Source organism: Pleurodeles waltl, chromosome 10 (assembly GCF_031143425.1).
Source record: "Pleurodeles waltl isolate 20211129_DDA chromosome 10, aPleWal1.hap1.20221129, whole genome shotgun sequence".
Taxonomy (NCBI): Eukaryota; Metazoa; Chordata; class Amphibia; order Caudata; family Salamandridae; genus Pleurodeles; species Pleurodeles waltl.
This window is the reverse complement of record NC_090449.1, coordinates 848466337-848485246: the sequence shown is the minus strand read 5'-3', so window position 1 is coordinate 848485246 and position 18910 is coordinate 848466337. Positions and strand designations below refer to the sequence as shown.

At 43.5% G+C, this 18910-nt stretch overlaps 1 protein-coding gene across 1 annotated transcript in view; it reads right to left on the bottom strand.

The window, feature by feature from the left end:
- Positions 1 to 11800: 11800 nt before the first annotated feature.
- Positions 11801 to 18910, bottom strand: part of MRC1 (mannose receptor C-type 1) — a 705818-nt gene continuing 698708 nt past the window's right edge. The window contains exon 30 of the mRNA XM_069211541.1: positions 11801 to 17994. Within this exon, the coding sequence (XP_069067642.1) occupies positions 17747 to 17994 (248 nt within the window). The 3' untranslated portion in view covers positions 11801 to 17746. The remainder of the gene's footprint in view (positions 17995 to 18910) is intronic.

Here is an 18910-nt window from a genome sequence, read left to right as displayed (position 1 = left end):
GAACTCGCGCACTCCCGCCTGCTTCAACAAACACATCCAAGCCCACGCTGAGCACCTCACGGTATCTACACCCGGCCGACGGGGCCTAGGCTGTCCTCCTAGTACCTCATCCAGTCTATCTGGCCAAACTGAGTCATGCTCAGCCGCCAAGTGCGGCAAATAACATATAGGATGCAGCCAGAAATGTATCAAATGGACCTGCGCGCAGTAATAGTAAAGTTCCAGATCCGGGGCTGCAAGCCCTCCCTGCTCGAACGGTAGGGTCATAGTCTCCCATGCAATTCTGGGATGTCCCCCCGCCCACACTAGGGTCACAAGCAAGGACTGCAGCCCCCTCAAGAAGCCCATTTTGAGCATCAGAGGCAAATTGACAAAAAGATACAAAAATGTGGGCAAAACCACCATCTTTGCTATCGTGATGCGCTCGGCCAGTGACAACGGCAGCGAGCGCCAGACCGCCAACTTTTCCTCCAGCCATGCAACAGCCGCGCCGTAGTTAGCTGACCACAGCTCATCCATTTTCCGGCTCAGCCAAACACCCAGTCCATCCACCCAGCGCAAGGGATAACTAGATCTGCACTGCACAGTGGCATCAGAAAAAGGCAGCACCACCAACTTGGATTAGTTCATCATTATCCCGGAGAGGCAGCCAAACTGAACAACCTCATCTAACCGAACATCCAGATGCAACTGCGGGTCACAGACATACAACGCAATGTCATCCGCGTACAGAGAGATGAGACTAGGACGCTGCTGAAACTCCAGCCCCCTGTAATAATGGTGCTGTCGCAACTGCACGGCGAGGGGCTCCATCGCCACTGTAAAGAGCAGCGGTGAAAGGGTGAAAGGGGGCAACCCTGACGAATGCCCCTAGCAATCGAAAAAGCAGGCAACAGCATCCCGTTGATTCTCAAGCGAGCAGTCGGCCGGGAATACAATAAGTGAATCAGTTGAATAAATCTAGCGCTAAGACCCACTCTGTCCAGCGGGGCGAACATATACAACCAATCCAGCGAATCAAGTGCCTTTGCGACGTCCAGCAAGACTGCCACCGCACGTTCGTCAGGTTCGAGCCTACCAGAAATCGCAAAAAAGCTGTGCAAGTTATACAGTGTCGAATGCCCAGGCACAAAGCCAGACTGGTCCGATAAGACCAAGGATGCAAGTAAAGGCTGAAGACGCGTTGCAAAGAGGATTTGCCAAGATCTTGTTATCAATATTTATTAGCAAGAGTGGCCGATACGAATCGCAGCTACTAGGGTCCTTTCGGAGTTTCAGAATCGTCACTATAAGAGCCTCCCGTAGCGAAGCCAGAAGGACACCCCTCTCAAGTGCATCTTCATAGACCTCGAGAAGATGCGGCGCCAGGACATCTGCGTATTCCTTATAGAAGGCCAGTATCAGGCCATCCAGTCCTGGGGCCTTATCTCCTAGCAAACTACTTATAGATTGGATCATGTCCTAAACCAAAAAAGGGACATCCAGTTACTGCCTATGGGAGTTCTCAAGCCAAAGTAGGCTAATCTCCTCAAAATAAGCAGTAGTATCCGAATCACTCATCCCGGGCCGTTCAGCGTACAAACCAGAATAGAAGTCGGACATGACATGCTGAACCTTTACTGTGCCTGTCCGAAGCGTTCCAGTCGAGTCAGCTAGTTCGACAATGTAGTTCACAGCCCACGGCCTGCGAAGCATATTTGCCAGCATTTTCCCAGCCCGCTCGCCCTCATCATATTGTCGCACCCTCGCCTCCTTGCCCAGGAAGCACACCTTGCGGTGCGTCGCCTCCTCATAGCAGGATAGCGTCTCCTGGATCACAGCCAGAAGATCCACTGACCAGTTGGAGGCCAGCCGCTTCTCCAAGTCGTCAAGGTGCACCTCCAGCGCCGACAGCTCCCGACGAATTGCCTTCAACACTCCATGCTGCTTGACCAAACCGATACCGCGGATCACAACCTTAAAGGCTTCCCAGAAATAACCAGCAGATGTCACCGAGCCTGGATTAATCTAGAAATAGTCCACAATAGCAGTACGGATCTCCTCCCGGAAGACCCGGTCTCTCAACGCCCCACTAGGCAACCGCCACATAAATGCACGGCCAGGACCATCAGGCACATGCAGCTCCAGTAAAACCGGGGAGTGATCCGAAAGAGTGCGAGGCATATGCTCAGTGGACCTCTCCCATAACTCTACATCTCTGGTACCCAACAACCTATCTAATCTAGACCAGCTGACATGCGCATAATTAACACACGTGCCCTGCCTACCTCCACCGTGTCTGGCCCTCCATAAATCCACCAAAGCGCCCTCTGCCATGACATGCGCCAACGCCCTTGCAGCCACTGTGTGTTGAGACTTGGTCCTGCTCTCGCGATCCGCCATCGGGTCCAAGAACACATTAATATTACCACCCCATAAAATGGAGCCAGGGTCCAGCGAACCAATCAAACGCCAAACTTCCCCAAAGAACTCAGGGTCATCAACATTGGGCCCATAGAGTGATATCAAACAGAATGTTTTGTCGTACAAAGTGCCTCTAAGCATGACATAGGGCCCACCTGGGTCAGCCACCACCCCACCAGTGCGCCACAGCAATCCCTTCTGAATCAAAATTGCCACTCCACGCGCGTAACCCGAGTACATCACCATGTGGCTTTCACAAAGCCAGCCAGCCCTCACCCTCTCTCTTGTGCCCTCGACCAAGTTGGTCTCCTGCAGCATGCAAATATTAATTGTGTGGTGCTGTATGTAAGCCGACAGCAGGCGCATCTTGCGGCCATTATTCAGCCCCCTGACATTTCAAGTGAGGCATCTAACAGCTGTCGCACTGGTGCTCACCATCCTAACAACCACCCAGTCGCATGTCATCCCCAGTCATTCCGCAGAAAGCAGCAGCTTCTAAAGAAAAAGGAAGGAAAGGAAAGGTAGAGAGTATAGCAGTAACAATCCCAACAACCAAGAGTTCACAATCCCACCAACGCTGGCCCTCCAAACAGGCCAGTCCAGCATACCCACCCTCACCCAAACTCCAAACCCAATACAACACAGTGAACATCTGATTAGGACTTATCCAAGGGAGCATCAGCGAGGCCATCCGGGAACCACCCCAAAGGGGTGGATGGACTTGAGCATCGAGATAACGTCCATCCCCCAGGACCAACACTACAAGGTCAGCCCAGGCCTAATCCGGCCTAGATCCACCACACAGACAAAGGGCCATCGCAAACCGCAGCCTTAGAATCAAGTTTAGTCAGTGTCACTACCATCAGGGGGGCCCATATCTGCCCCATCCGCCCCATCAGCCTGCGCGGCGGTCCGAGGCACCTTCTTTGGAATAGTCTTAACGTATCTGGCAGCCAATTTTGGGTCTGTTAAGAAATGTAACTTGCCCTTGTGTGATACTTGCAGCTTGGCAGGATAAATGAGGGAAAACTTGCCATCCATCTGACTCAAGGTGCGCTTAACTGGGAGAAACGCCTTACGAGCGGCCTACAACCCAGGAGTATAGCCCGGAAAAATGTGGAGCTCCATGTTATTGTATATCACTGGATGACGTTCATGAGCCAACCGGAGTATGGTATCCCTGTCTAGATAGATCAACTGGCGCACAATGATGGGCTGCGCCGGTGCCCCAACGGGGGTCGGGCCAAGCGACCGATGCGCCCGCTCCACCACCAACACCTGAGAGAGCTCACTGGGAAAAAGCGATGCAAACATAGTCTCCATGTAGTCCTCCATGCGTCCCAGGGCCGTCGACTCCGGCAAGCCCAAAATGCACACATTGTTGCTGCTGGACCGGGCTTCAAGGTCCTCGTTTTTATTGCGGATAAGTTCTAACACCCGCTCCAGCTGCAGTAGCTTCTCTCCATCCTCACAGCAGCCATCCTCTAGATCCAATGTGTGAAACTCCACCTGCTCAAGATGGGTGGTGTGACCATCTACCCGCTCCTTCAAGCGATGCATCTGTTCAGCCAGATGGTTCAGTTTCCAGTCAGTCCAGAGTTTGGGCTGCTTCTGGTCCGCCTTCCCCATGGCAGACAGCACCGTCCACACCGCTCAAGTGCACACCCCAGAACACGCTAATGCGGAGAGCCACCCAGACAGAAGGGAGGGCAAGAAACGTCGACGATCAGCCAGCACACCTGGGGCCAAGCGCCCTCAACCGCAGTCTCAAGGCGGCTCTGGCTCACTAGGCCGAGATGTGGATAAGCGGACCCCAGTCCGCAGTGCTGGTGTCCTCCCCAAAACGCACCGTCACCGGGTCCCAGCCACGGCTATCTCTGTTGCAGCCATGCGACACTGGATGCAGGCGCCGTGCCAGTAGGTCGCCGTGGGAGGCCCCCACCCAAAGCGCCAGGCAGGGCCACAAAATGTCTATTCCAAAAGTAGGGGGAGGGGCCGCCATCCAACCGCGGCCCCCCACGTCAGGCCTCGGCGCCTCCTTAGGCCACCAGTGTGCGATCTCCCCCTCCAGGGGGTCGCAGCAACTCACTCTTTAGGCCCAGCAGTGGAGCGGAGCACAAGTGTAGCCCAGCCCGGGCCGCAGCACCTTCTGCCTCTGCACCCAAGGGGCCCACGGGTGAAAAGTACCCGCCGATCAGGCCCCCCCTGGTCGTCACCAGCAATGGCCTCTGCGGCGCAGCCAAGAAGCGGCAGGGCCACAATCAGGCAGATAAGGGCGGGAGGGGCTGCCACACCACACCTCTGACCACGGGAGCGCCTCTGTCCTACGCTGCTCCCACAAAATTCCAATGGAGACGGCGCCAGACCCAGCGATGCCTCCTTCCTCTGCACATCAGCCACCGCTCCTGAAAGTGAATCTCCTTCACCTGCAGTCACCGCCGCAGCTCATCGCCCCTCCGCACCAGGAGACAAGCCCGGCCAACACCTGTGGCTGGTCCCAGCAGGAGAAATGCTGGATTATTGCACCAGCCCAGCAGAGCCTCACAGAGTGATGGCCATTTTCTGAAAGGCCAAGCCACGTCCCCCCCAACAATGCTTATACCTTCAAAGATCTTCCACGAGTATAGCAGTCCTTTCAACAGAAGAGAATGACCCACATTACCCCACCTAGGATTTCTAATATTTTCACATTTCCTTGGACAGACCCTCCCTACGTATATATTGACTGTTCATTACTTGAACACCAATCCACCCTTCTCTTGTAGTTTTGCAACCCAGGCATCACATCATACCGCTTCGTATTGCTATATCTCTATGTGCTACCATCAATCTAGTATTCCACATTACCAATGTATGTATGACCATTAACAGCCCCATTTAAGCATCCAGTTCATCTTGCTCTTCCAGAACCTGTCAATGCAGCATGCACATTTGTCCAGAATCCCTGTATCTCTAAATAACCCCACATCATATACAGGAACATACCAGGGTTGCTGAAGCATTGTACATGTGTTGTTACCGACATTAAGCCCAGGTGAATCATTCAGGATTTATGATAGCACACTGGATGCAGACTTTTCAGCTGGATTAAAGGATCCTTGATTGAGTAGCCAGCCACTTCTCTAGGATAGATCAGAGGCTCCCCCAATCCTCAGATTCAGTTTTCACCAAGTCCATCATCCATTTTCCAGGAGTGTTGAGAGCACATAAGTAGACTGTTAACAATTGTTCTACATATTTTCAATACTGCTCGTTTCTTCAGATCTTCCATCAGAACTCTTGGCTATAATGGTAAGTGATCCTGAGGTTTTCCCAATTAAGTCCATGCCCTTCTGATGCCACGTCGATGTCACTCTGTAGTTCTGCCAATGTTTCAATCCCGGCGTTTACCCTAAGTCTGTAGATTCTTATTTATTAAATACTTTTAGTGCTGGTATTTTCTAAAAAGATGTAGTACAACGCAGCAAGGTTTGTTTGTTGTGAGGTGTTAGCCTTAATTGCTGCATGCCACAGCTTAAATAATACTGTGGTCACCTTGGGCTGAGTGTCAATGGTTGGGTCCCCAGGATAGCGGTGATGATAAGACTGTCATGCCATGGCCAGCCTATCTTCTTCTACTGAGGGGTGGTGCTGAGAGCAATCCCTCCCTCCCTCGCGGACTGTGCACTTTGGTTTGGAAAGTGCAATTCTACAAGTCCATAGCAAGGCCATAGTGATGAAAGGAGGGCTCCAGGACGACGTGTTCTACATCAAATGCAAAAAGTTAGGACAAGGTCATTTTTTGAAACAACACATCTGAACCGTACCTGCAGAAAGCCTCCTGGTCCGTAATAAATTTACATTCCCAAGTATCCCAAACCCTGTTCTTGAATGAGTATGCATTTTTTTAGGGCCTGTGTCTCTTGCCATTTGTGAATTGGGTATAGTTCAAATGACCAAGAGCGGCTCCTCCATGAGAGCGGAGGAGCATCGCCCCACTGGAAAAATGCCCCAGAGCAGCTGAAAAATTAAATGGTGACAAAGTTAGTTTATTACCATTTAATTTTTTAGCAACCATCCTGAACCGAGTGTCAGGATGGGGGTGGGGCAATTGCTGCTGAGTGGCAGCAGGGAGATGTGCCTTTGGCCGGCCGTCTTGCAATGGGCACCCTGACAGGTGCACTTTAAATTTCTCTAACCCAGCCTTCTTAGGACAACTGGGTTAGAGAAAGGCCAGACCTCCAGTGCTCTCAAGAATGCTGAGAGAGGCTGCTCCCTACAATCCTGATGCTTCTCTTATGCTGTTTAACAGCATGAGAGCAGCACCAGGATGGGGTAGTGCAGTTTCCTGGGTCCAAAGCTTCGAAGACAGAAGACACTGAAGCAAGGAGGACGTGGTGGCAACTAAAGAAGGTAAGTACCTTTTTTATTATTATTATTATAATAATGCTGCCCCACTACTATATATATATATATATATATATATATATATATATATATATATATATATATATATATATATAAAAAAAATGTGACAACCACAACTGCAAAAGCCTCCAGTTTATGGTATAATTACCTCTGGTGGGTGCACTTACAGCATGATGATCCAGCCTCCAAAGACACAACCTGCATTGATTCCCCCCCCATTCTGGCACTGATAATTTTGTTGCTCAGTTATCTCGTAGTGCTATGCAGCATGAAGTCAGACTACGAAGGGTGCACTAAATTCGACAAAAAAAGGAGGCATGGTTTGCGAGGATTTGAACCATTATGTTTTGTTTTGACACTCAGTAAAGAAATCAGCTTTTCAAATGAGCAGCAATCACTTGCTTTACCTGCATTGTGTTAAAGCAATAGTTGCATAGTTTATGTCTGTGGCCATCTTACCCTCCTCTTTCACTGCCTCATATAACTGTTCAGAACCTAATGTTTTTGGCAATTGTTTACTCCCTGTGTTTTACTTCACACTGTAGTGGCAACCTCTACAATAGTCCGGTCCTGCTCTAAGAGTGTATATAAGATATTCTGTCCTACAATTGCTCTATGTCTCCATTGGAGGCATGAGTCCTTGATGAGTGCAACTCTATGTGGTGCCTTCAAATTCTGCTGATTTCCCCTCTGTGTTCACCATCCTGTTGTACCCGAGGGTGGCTGTGGTAGATCATATTGATTTAGTGGCTTCATTTTTTTGTTTAGCGTATCCACGACCTTTCTGAATTTATTTCCTCAATTGTAAATACTTTTGCATTCACCCCGATGTAATGAGTTTTAGTTGCATCAGTCCTTAATTTTGTATAAATGCAAATGCTGCATCATTCTACTGTTTTCCATTGTTGCTGTGTCTATCGAATTGTGCTTGGCACTCATTGTTTTGGATTTCAACTTCCTAATCAATGAGGTACGCATACATTTCCTATGCATTAAATCTTATTAGGCCAGTCCCCTTAGCTCAAATCTTTAAGGTTACCATGTCACCCCAGAATCAACAGTGTTCCATTTTTATTTTTTTTAACTGGGTGGTCACTGTTTCTAGATGCCAAACCTGACATGTGTCTTTCACAGTCCAGGGGTCAAGCTTCTCTGTTCTGTTTCTGTCCCCACATTGGTATCCCAATGTGAATAATAGTGGTGAATGATCAGCGATCAGCTGTATCAAAAACTCCAAGGAGTCAAACAAAAAGGAGGCTAAATCAGGATGATCATTCCTAGACATGGTGTCATGTGTTGCAGTTAAATGCTACTATTAAGCCTGCAGCACTGTTTGTTCCACCCATTTAAGCAGCCCTTTAATTATGTCTCAGGCCTGCCACTGTGGAGCCTGTGTGCAATTCGATACTGCTCTGTCAATGTGGCAAAATAACCCTTTTGTCAGGCCCAAGCCCTCACTTTTTATTCATATGTGTCACCCCTAATGTAGGCCCTGGACAACCCAAAGACCAGGGTGCAATGTATTTAAAAGGCAGGACGTACTTTTAAGTTTTACATGTGCTGGGAGGGAAAAAACTCCCAAAATAGTTTTTCACTATTGCAAGGCCTATCTCTCCCATAGGATAACATTGTGATTACCTTATTATATTTTATAAGCTTAATTTCCAGTCAGGAAGAGATGAACCTGTCAAATCCGGTGTCTCTGGAATCACAGTTTAAAATCCAAACTTATGGTGAAGTTGGATTTTAAATTGCAATTCTGAAAATGGCACTTTTAGAAAGTTGGCATTTTCTTACTTTAGCCATTTGGTGCCTGCTGTCTGTCTCTGATCACATGTCTGGGGTGGGTGACAGCTGGGCTTTGTGTATTCCTCCTAAACAGCTGTGTCCTCTCCACACACAAAGGGCTGCATAACCCCCTGTAGTGCACCTGGAGCCAAGACATGAAAGGCAGGGCCTCTATACACTTCAAAGGTCTGTGTTTGAAGTCTCCTCCACTTCACAGGTCCAACTGGGTATAAGTACTGGACCCCAACAACCACCACCTGTGAAGATTCTGCCAGGAAGAAGAACTGTTGTGCTGCTGAAGGTCTGGCACTCTGCTGGAGTGCTGCTTTGCTGAACTCCTGCCTTGCTGTGCTGCTCTGCTGCCTACTGTTCTCTTGCCTGCGTGAGAAGGACTGGATCTGCATCTCTTGAACTCAGAGTGACTCCAAGGGCTAGCTGGTTGGCCTCCTGATCTGAAGTCTCAGGGACATCAAAAATGTCCAACCACCATGCTCTAACACCTGGACTCTACCATCTGTGAATCTTTCCTGTCACAGGGTGCCACCCCTGTCCTTGACCCTTGGTAGTGGGCCTTAGGTGTTTGCTCCTGCGGAACGGATGTATTATCTGCTGAGTGACTCATCTCTGAGCCGAACCAAAGCACTTCCTCGGCTGAACAGCACATCTTCAAACAGAGCCGACACATTTCCACTGCTACGTGGATTGGACCTATAGCAAAAGACTTGCATCGCCATTCCATCCTGCAACCTGGGACCAACACATCACCTTCTGAACTGCAACTGTGCAATGCTTTTCAAGGCACAAGCTCCTCACATTGCTGTCAATAGCAGCCTCAGCAACAATGTTGAAACTCCACATCACAGCTTCACCACTCATCGGAACCAACGTATCAACTCGACACACGTCTTCACATAGCAAGCCCCTTCAACAGGATCCTCAACACATCAAGACCTCACACCAACCAGAACCAGCGCATAGCCCATGCTGCGCGTGATACATCTGTGACTTGGTTCCACGTAATACTCCGCAACCTCGGATTAAGGTACTTTTCTTCATCAGGCCTAACGGGGTCCCTGTAGCCAGTGCGCACTCCATTGCAATCTGCCTGAACGTTTTGCCTTGTTCCAGTTCGGCAAAATCAGATAACACACTTCTTAGCTTTCATTTTACTTAAAGCCTTAAAAATCAATATCTCAAGTTCTACTTATTGGATTCTTTTCTTTTTGGTCTTGTTATATCTATTAAATATTAAAGGCAGATCTAATTTTCTAACTTGGTTTGGTATCATTTTGTGTGGTGTTTTCACTATTTTACTGATTAAAGTCTTGCACAAATACTTTACACACTGCCTCTAAATTAAGCCTGACTGCTCTATGTCAAGCTACCAGAGGGTGAGCAAAAGTTAATTTATGATTTGCCTGTACCTTGCCCTGACTAAAATTGTGGTTGCTGTTTGACTAAGGTTGACCCCATTCAACCAACCCAATTTCTAAGACCTCTCTTCCCCATTTTGTGCAACCCACATATGCCAGCAGATTATATGCACATCTGCTTTTAAACTGGCTTTCCATGGTTTGTGCCTTTGAGGGAGTTACATCAATATTTGCAAACTATTTAAATTCCTCAAAATCACTCTCCAAACTGATTGCAGAGTTTCATTTTCTGAGTTTGACCATTCACCCCGAATCTACTTTGTCGGCTTGTCGCCTGGTTAACTTAAATGCAGTATTATGGGTATCACAGCACCTAGCAATTTCTTCTGCAGTGCTTGTCCCATAATCAAAACCACCCCTCTTCATTCTCCATTTGCAACAAACATGTACTGGGAGCTCAAAACTACCCTCTTCCCAAATCCACCGCAACGCTTCTTGCCTCATGTTAGAACACTCAACCAGCAACAGTTCTCACACCCTGGCCTCAGTTTCTTTATAACTTGAGTGCAAGATGTAGAGGAAGAAGAGCACAACTCTTCCTCACTGGGTGATACCAGCAAAAATAAATGGTAATCTTCATTAAAAAAAAATGTAAACACATTTTATTTTGTAAATGGGTATAATATTTTAAAGTGTTCGTCTATGGCTTTTATTGGTGTAAATAAAAGCTTTGTATTCATAGTTTTAAGGGAGATGGAAAATGATGATGTAAAGTAGACTTGCTTCACAGGAGTTTTACAAGAAACCTTGTTAGTCAAATTTAGATGAATTAACACAGGTTGCTTAAAATTGCTCTTCCGAATAATCTAATGAAGCCTCAATATCGTATTCTGTTTTAACTTTATTGCATCTTACTACAGCTCAGAGGCATTTTCTAGCATTAAATGGATGTTAAACCAGTTTAAGGAGAGGGCCCCCCCTAAAGTGACGCATTGACATATACTTGAGAGTGTATAAGAGCTTCAAGTATTGGTGGAGAAATGTAGCCAACGGCATATCAAAAGTGACATAGGGTGAACCAACCTCAAGCAGATTAGGTTGTTTTCTTGTAATTTTTATGAACGCAAGAGTTATCTAATTTAGTTTGTTATATGAATAACACATCCGTTGATAGAATGTGTAAAAAGTTGGTCTTTGGTAAAGACGGGGACTGGTACTATTGTACAATGAACTGGGCAAAAATGTATAAGAAGTGCAAGGCTGTACTAGGGCATGTATACTATAATGAAGAAAGTAGATAGTTATTTGTGGGTGACTTGGTTGAATGATGAATCATTTCATCTGTGAACAGATTTAGAATGGGGACTTTGAGATGAGATGGATTTCCCTGCCATGTGTATTCATTTGTCTAAGCAGCAGCCATGTTATACCGCTTTGACTATAATGTGAAGAAACAAAATGTCATCATGTGAAGCTGCAATAGAAAGACACACAAGTACACCCGTTTCACCTGGCCGATATCCAAGATGATACCTGTTCTCCACAAAGTCAAGGATGATGTAAAAATATTAAGGTCCAGGTACCAAATGTATATTGTTGCTTGCAATGTAGAACATTTTAGAATATATGATTTCTAATGCTATATGCCTAGGGTTTATCATTTTCTCTGCGATCTCGCCAAGCACTTAACAGAACTATAATTCTTTATTAGAAACAAAGAAGAGTTCAGTGGAACGGAGAACATGACACCACTATCAGAGTTAAATTGACCATACTAGACTGACAGCATTACCTAAATTGGTTTTAATGTCCACACAAATCATGTTATGTTTTGAATACACTTTTTATTACATTAAAATACATGTGACTGATGCCGCCTTCATAAAGCAGAAAAAGAAACGTTGATGAACTTAGTAATGTTTCACAATGTTGATCGGTGGTAGGGTACTGTCCACCTTCAACTGTAATTCTGGTTTGCCATTGGCAAATGCTTGAATAAGCCAAAGGGGCTGCTCTAAATCTTCTGAGATGAACGTTTATTTTTACAAATAGTACAAGCAAAATATTAGTCTGGTTACCTTTTGTAGCTCAGTTATGCGAAATTATTTTAAAATGTCTGATGAAAATCTTTTTAGATTTATTTACATTTGTAACGTGCTTTTTTGCATCCCGATGATAACTGATCCTATTATAACATGGGAAGTACTATGGGAAAACACATGTTTACCTGGGATTTGTAGGAATGAATTAACGGGATCTGGGATAAGGAGTGATCATGAACATCTGGTTCAACTGATAATGGATGAGATTTTCTTATTCATAGAATTTCCAGTTGTTAGACTATACCTACACATATTTTTTTTAATATTTACATATAATGACTTTTGTGAAGGAGAAACCCTTCCAAACATTGCTAAAACCTAGATAGTATGTCTTGGATTATTCATGATTAATGTGCAACATCTGGAAAAGAGCTAGTAAAGTAATCATGAATTGGACAAGGAGTGAGTGCCGATATATCTAAGAGGGATGGCAAAAGGAGGCTGACGCTCATCCAGAGAGTGACTTTGTGAAGACATGGTGGATATTAAAAATAAATCAATGGCCAGTCATGTACTAATGGCAGCAAATTGGTCACAAGTTTACTAGCTTAGTGGTCAACACTGTAGTTTGCCAGCAGACAATAAAAGTTTGGACTGTTACTCAGCATGTCACAAAGCAAGAAGTGGATACCCAATGTTCAAATGACAATTTGAATGCTGTGGAAGGCTGCAATGGGAAATAACTGGCTTCTCCTGCATTCATTGAATCATGTTCGAACTGCTGTTTTGTGGTTAGGTAGATAAATAATTTTACAGCTCACAATGACGAAGAGCAAGATTTGGGGATGTATTAATGACCACATTGACTTGTCATGAATAGACACACACAAGTACCAGTAACACTTCCTGATCAAGGTAGGCAGACAGCAGATTACCAAACGTATTAGTCACATTGAATGCAAGTCACCTAATTAATTATGCTAACTCAATTCAGATTGATTTAATTTTTTGAATATGACTAATCTGTAAATCTTTTGTCATTATAAAAAAATAATTGACTGGAGAATTAAAATAAGCTGCAGCTGTAGAAGGGAAGATATATCATATCTGTTTAGCTCTGGCATTAGCCAAGACATTTTGATTGTACTAAAATATCACACATAATATACTTATAGGAGCTTTCAGCAAGCCCTCTTTATGCATTGTTCTGTTGTTGTGTCATTCACATCAATGTAGCAAACAACATGGAGCAAAGGGTCAGCCCAGTTTGACCATTGGCTAACCTCACTGTTAATGATGGTATTCTGCTCTTTCATAAAGTAAATATCCAAACAAAAAGTAATTAACTTGACCTAACCTCAACAGCTCACTCAACAATACCGTTTTGCAAAAATCATGACAAAACAAGCATTGGCAAAGTCAACAGGTGTGCAGCAAATGTTGGACACATATTCTTTGTCACTGCTTGTTTCAAAATGGGAACAGAGTAAGAGTAAGTGCTGGGTCAGTCAGAAAGTGTTCCTGCTGCTCAAAGCAGGAACACATACGTCTTAATTTGAAGCCTTCAATGTTTTGGCCAGTGCAATTTCAAAAGAAGGATACAGGAGCAAAGGCTATCGGAAACAATGAACTTGTCTAAAAGGGGGGCAAGGAGACTGTAAAACTCATAGGCACTCGTGAACAAGGCCCAAGTATTTATCTCTTCACATTGACCATGACTAAAGAGCATGAATAGATTGAACAGTTAAAGACTCCGTGAGCAAAATATTGCTCTGGGAACACTTACAATTTCTAATTCTGTGAGGATGCCATCTGCACATTCAGTTGTAGTGTTCTTTTTACTATAGTTAGAAATAGCAGTCCTATGACAGGATCATTGTTATGCTAGTGACTCTAAACTACCGCCTTAAACCTGACAAGTGGTACATTCTGCACCTTATCTCAAACAGGCAAAAGTAACAGCATATACTACTTATAGATCACAGCAATTTTAACATGCACAGACCATATTACTAAACACAATGCACAACATAGCGTGCTACAACAGAAAATAAAATGTTTGTTTCTGCAACAAAAAATATGACAAAGCATGTAGTAAAATATATGGCACAAAATTAAGCCTTAATTTAAACGCATAAATAGCATCTGTTTCTTTGAATACAAACATTTATTTTTTCATAATGCGTAAAACAGTATGCATAATCATTGTCATAAATATAAATTTACACATCCTTCATAGCACAGTTGAAGCACAACATTTTTCTGTCTTTCTAATCATTTTGTTCATATCTTCTTATCCTATCACACAGAAGGGATTCTGTGTACTCCTTGGATTGGATTATGCACATTTTTCATGTGAAATGTAAACTTTCTAATTTATTTGAGTATTTGAGCTGTCCAAATTATTAGGTGTTTACTCGGAAGCTCGGTGCATAACATGAATAAAACCACAAAAAGAGGATTAATGTATTTGAGTGTAAAATTCGGGTATTTCTGAATAGGGTGTTCAGGCAGATCATCTGTTAATTCAAAGTTTCAATTCCAGTGTCTCTTTAAAAAACTAGAAATACTTGAAAAACAACTTTTGTAGGCAGTCCCACTTACGATGATGCCATATCAAAAAACAAAGAAAGGCAATGGATGCCAATAGGTTGGACAGTTATTTAATTTTAAGAATTTTATCAAGGAACATTGTTTATTTTCGCAAGAGAAACATAAGATAAAGAGTCTCTTCCTGAACTGACACTTTCTACAAGTATAAAATTAAACAGAAATGTTTACACTTTCAGTTTTCTCTTTATGTGTCTGACTTTCAAAGTTGCCGCTGGAATAGTTAGGTGGGTTAAGTTGTCAACAGAATTGACCCTCCAAGTGGTGCATTTGGCCTTAGTGGTACAGCTTTTCTCAACTAGCGCTGGGGTGCTTTCAGGTCGCCATGCGCACTATAAATTCCATAGCATAGCCTCTATGAACATCCACCATGGCATATCGAAGAGTGGAACAATGTATTTTGAATAGTGATTTTAATCAATGGCTAAGTCCGCAAAAATGTGAACAATAAGTTAATCCATGTTCCGTTTTCTATGCCTATCATCAACCCTAACATATAGATATGTTGAGAAAAATGCACTTTTAGAAGATGTGAATACATTATTTGGGAAATTAGAGGTAGAGTTCTTTCCTGTATGACTGTACTTGTAGTAGATGGAGAGTATTTCTGAATTGACAACATTCAGGGAGTGTTAACTGGATGTGGGTAACAGCTTTTTTAACTCTAAAACAGCAGAGATATAATGGCATCCTAATCCCTTGTAAGATGTCTACATTAAGGCCATCATTCCTGGTATGGGGGAATTCTAGATTTGGGGAAAAAACTGGAGTTTCTGCCCAAATTGGTATTTTAATATATGTGGTATAACCACATACAGTATTACCACACCGGGGTCTTCAGGGGAAATTGTTACGAAGTAAACCATCCTGGAATATGTCCCTGGAACACAGCTCAGAATTTGACTGTTACCTGTGGAATTTAGTGAGAATCTCCATTTGTAGTAGCATTTCCTCATATCACAAGTGAAAAGAGGAATAGGTTGCTAATCTTGCACCCAAGAATTATTGCAGCAGCATCAGAATCAAGGTGTGTGGTATTACCATAGTGGGAGACAAAAGGCTAAGAAGAGACCCTTCGCATAATGATGGAGAAGACAAGATTGGTACTAGAGAAGATTTGTGTTTATTTTCTCTTATGACATCCCTCCAATATTCCAGGAATTAGTTTTACAGATCTACACAATCAGGCCATAACAATAAATGGTTGTTGAAGGCTTCTTTGGTAAGTTTAAAGTGAAATTCCAATCCATCTGGCTCAATGAGAGTGTCCCTCGGAAGCCCATTTCAAGATTATATTTTTGTTGACTACTTGATCACATAGCAATAAGAAAAGATAATGCACAAAGGATGTTAGATTTACATTTCCAGTTTATTTAAAATTATTCTGCTCTTTTGACTCTCAGTTTACTCTTTAAGACGCATACACACCAGTAAGTAACCCAGCATTACAGACATTTTTGTAGGGTGACTAGAGTACACCCTATGCAGAATAGCACATTAGTTTGGATAGGAATTGGAGCACAGAGGAACCTATTCACAGATATATTTTTTGGGAATAAACATATGTTTACAGCTGAAAACCATCCACAGAAGGTTTTCTAGCAGGCATGACTGAATTTACTACTGCAGATTTCGCCGCCCTTAATGTGGAGAAAACTGCAGTGGGAAAAATCATTCAAGGGGTGGAGAGAGGGAGTTCCAAGATGTGGTTAGGCTTGTTAGATAGGGTATATCCAAAAACATGTACATTACCAACTACCATCCGATCATTTCTCAGCCTGGAAATGATCAGAAATGTAAACCTCTCCCAGAATCGGAAGGGGGTCAGATCACTTCTAGATCTGCTGGGGTGCAGGGGGAAGAGTGTTTTCTTCACAGAGAAAAAGGAAAAGAAGAAAGCTGTGCAGGAGGCTCAATTTTCCCTGTGTAGAATTCTACATCATCTAGAATATTGCACAGGAGGTTAAAATACGCCTGGGAGCTATCACACGACATTCCCAATAGTACAACTGTAGACCTGTACCTGATGATGCCTGCCAGTCATACTTACGCGAATGTTTGTGAGTTGAAAAAGTATGTATGAGTATGTTCAGCCCAAGTTAGATTAAGTAAACGTTTCAATAGATTAAAAGAACACTTCTACAAAAGCTTCCGTGAGAAATGGCAAATGCAAGGTATGAGTGTGTAAATGTACAAGATGCCTTTCATAAATGGTATGACGACCATTAGTTGAGAAACTATCCTCTCCCAAGTACCTCCTTCTTTTTTGCTAACGGCCCATCGTCAAAATAATTTTCCTGTGTACATCTAATTTACAGGCACCAATATACTTATTTTCACAAGTCCAAAATCACTTTTGCTCTTGTCAAAACTCACATAAAGGTTTTTGTCAAGGAACCCTCAAGCGGGCACATTTGTGGATGTTGACAAACTCGGCTCTCTCCCCTTCCCACCCCAGAAGAGGATGGAGATTTAGTCCCTTTAATGGCAGGATTACATCTAATTTCAAGTAACATTAGCTTAATTGATGGAGGTGTAGCTGAAGTGGTTTCTCCATAGGGAAAATGTTTTCCCTGTTGAGAAAAAGGTAATGGTAATTGCACTTGCAGTTTATGTAATAGTGAGGGGGTACCCGCTTTAAATCTATTGAAGGCAACAGCTTGTTTCCTAAATCTCTATATCCTCACTTGTTATTGGGGAATGTTTAGCATGTGTGAAGCATGTCCTGATACCAGTTACTTTGTAACAAATGTCTGATGCTAGACAACGTGTGGTGTGGAGATTCTCAGTTATTAATATAATTTGAATTTAAATTCATTTTTTTATTTTTTTCGAATTTTCAAATAATTTTAACGGCTTTTAAAAACAAATCATTGTGCGTCGACCTCTTCCAGAGGATTTGTTGCTTCCATGACATAATCAATCTTTTCATTTCACGGTTATGTAACATCTGGCAACAACAGTAGCATATTGAAATCATAATCATTTTGAGATAGTTGTTGCATAGTCCATTTCTCGCTCCGTGCATTCTCGCATACATTGGTGATTATGTTGCCTACCCTGTACAAGTAGTCCAGTTGTGTCCCTTAATCACAGCCAGAATCACCCCTTCGATGTGCTGCACTAGATGAGAGCATGTTCGTTCTGTTCAATGTTGGTCACGAGGTCTTTCCTCTCGCTTGCACAAGGCGAGCTGGCTCCGTTGAAGTACAGCGTGTTATCAAAGTTATCGTCTGATACTAGTCGGCTATGCTTTCGCTTGTAGATGAAATAGAGAGCAAGGATAGTGCCAGCCGCAATAAGCAAAACCACCCCAACTACAATTCCAGCTGTGCCATGGGAATGAACAGGGGTGTCTTCATGTTTATGTTCTGTGAAAAAAACAATTTTCAGATTATTTTCATACAATTAAACAGTCATATTATATATTAGCTAAGGCATGACAGACCACAAACATATAAACAACGTGTTTTAATTTAATAATACATACTTGGTTGCATCACTTTGTTGTTGACATATTCAAAGAAAAGCAAAGGAAACTTAGAGACGGAAAAGAGGAAAAGCGCAAGAAGCATTTTCAAAACAACAAGCTCTTATTGCAATTCGGTTGATCAGTTCAACTAATATATGTCGTAGAAAAATGTGCATTTTCCCCTCTGTCTGTCAGTCACCAGGAGTGTTGAACATTTAGCCCCTCTTCACAAAATTAAACCTGTTTGTGCCCTGTGATTCCAGAAATTGATTTTTGGACTTGCCTATTTGGAATCATGTGACCAATGCAGAATGACAGTTTACCCACGGCACTATTTGAAAAGCTCCTCTTGACGGTGGCACCCTTTTTCACATTTTTGCCTTTGACGTGCATCATGAAACCGCTTTAACTGATCCAAGTGGCGTCTGCAACATGGTCCAAAGTGTTGCTGTTCTGAGGAAATCTCTACCAGTTTTGGTTAAAACATTACTGATTACCCTTTAGTTACTGATCATGAGGGAAATTCTTTTGCAACTGCAACTTAGTTGGATATTTTTTGATTGCACTTTTAAATTACCCACGCCATTTTCATCTTACAATGATCACACTTTTAAATTATCCAAGATATTTTCACCTACAGTGATCAATGTGCCATTTTCCATTGTACCATTTCACTATTTTACTTTCCACCAACCTTTGATGTAAATGTGTCTTGCATATGAGCACTTATAATATATTATTATACACCCAAAATTCTTTTGCCAGTTTAGACACATGCTTGCGTGCTAAATTATAGGTCCATTTTTTTCTTAGAA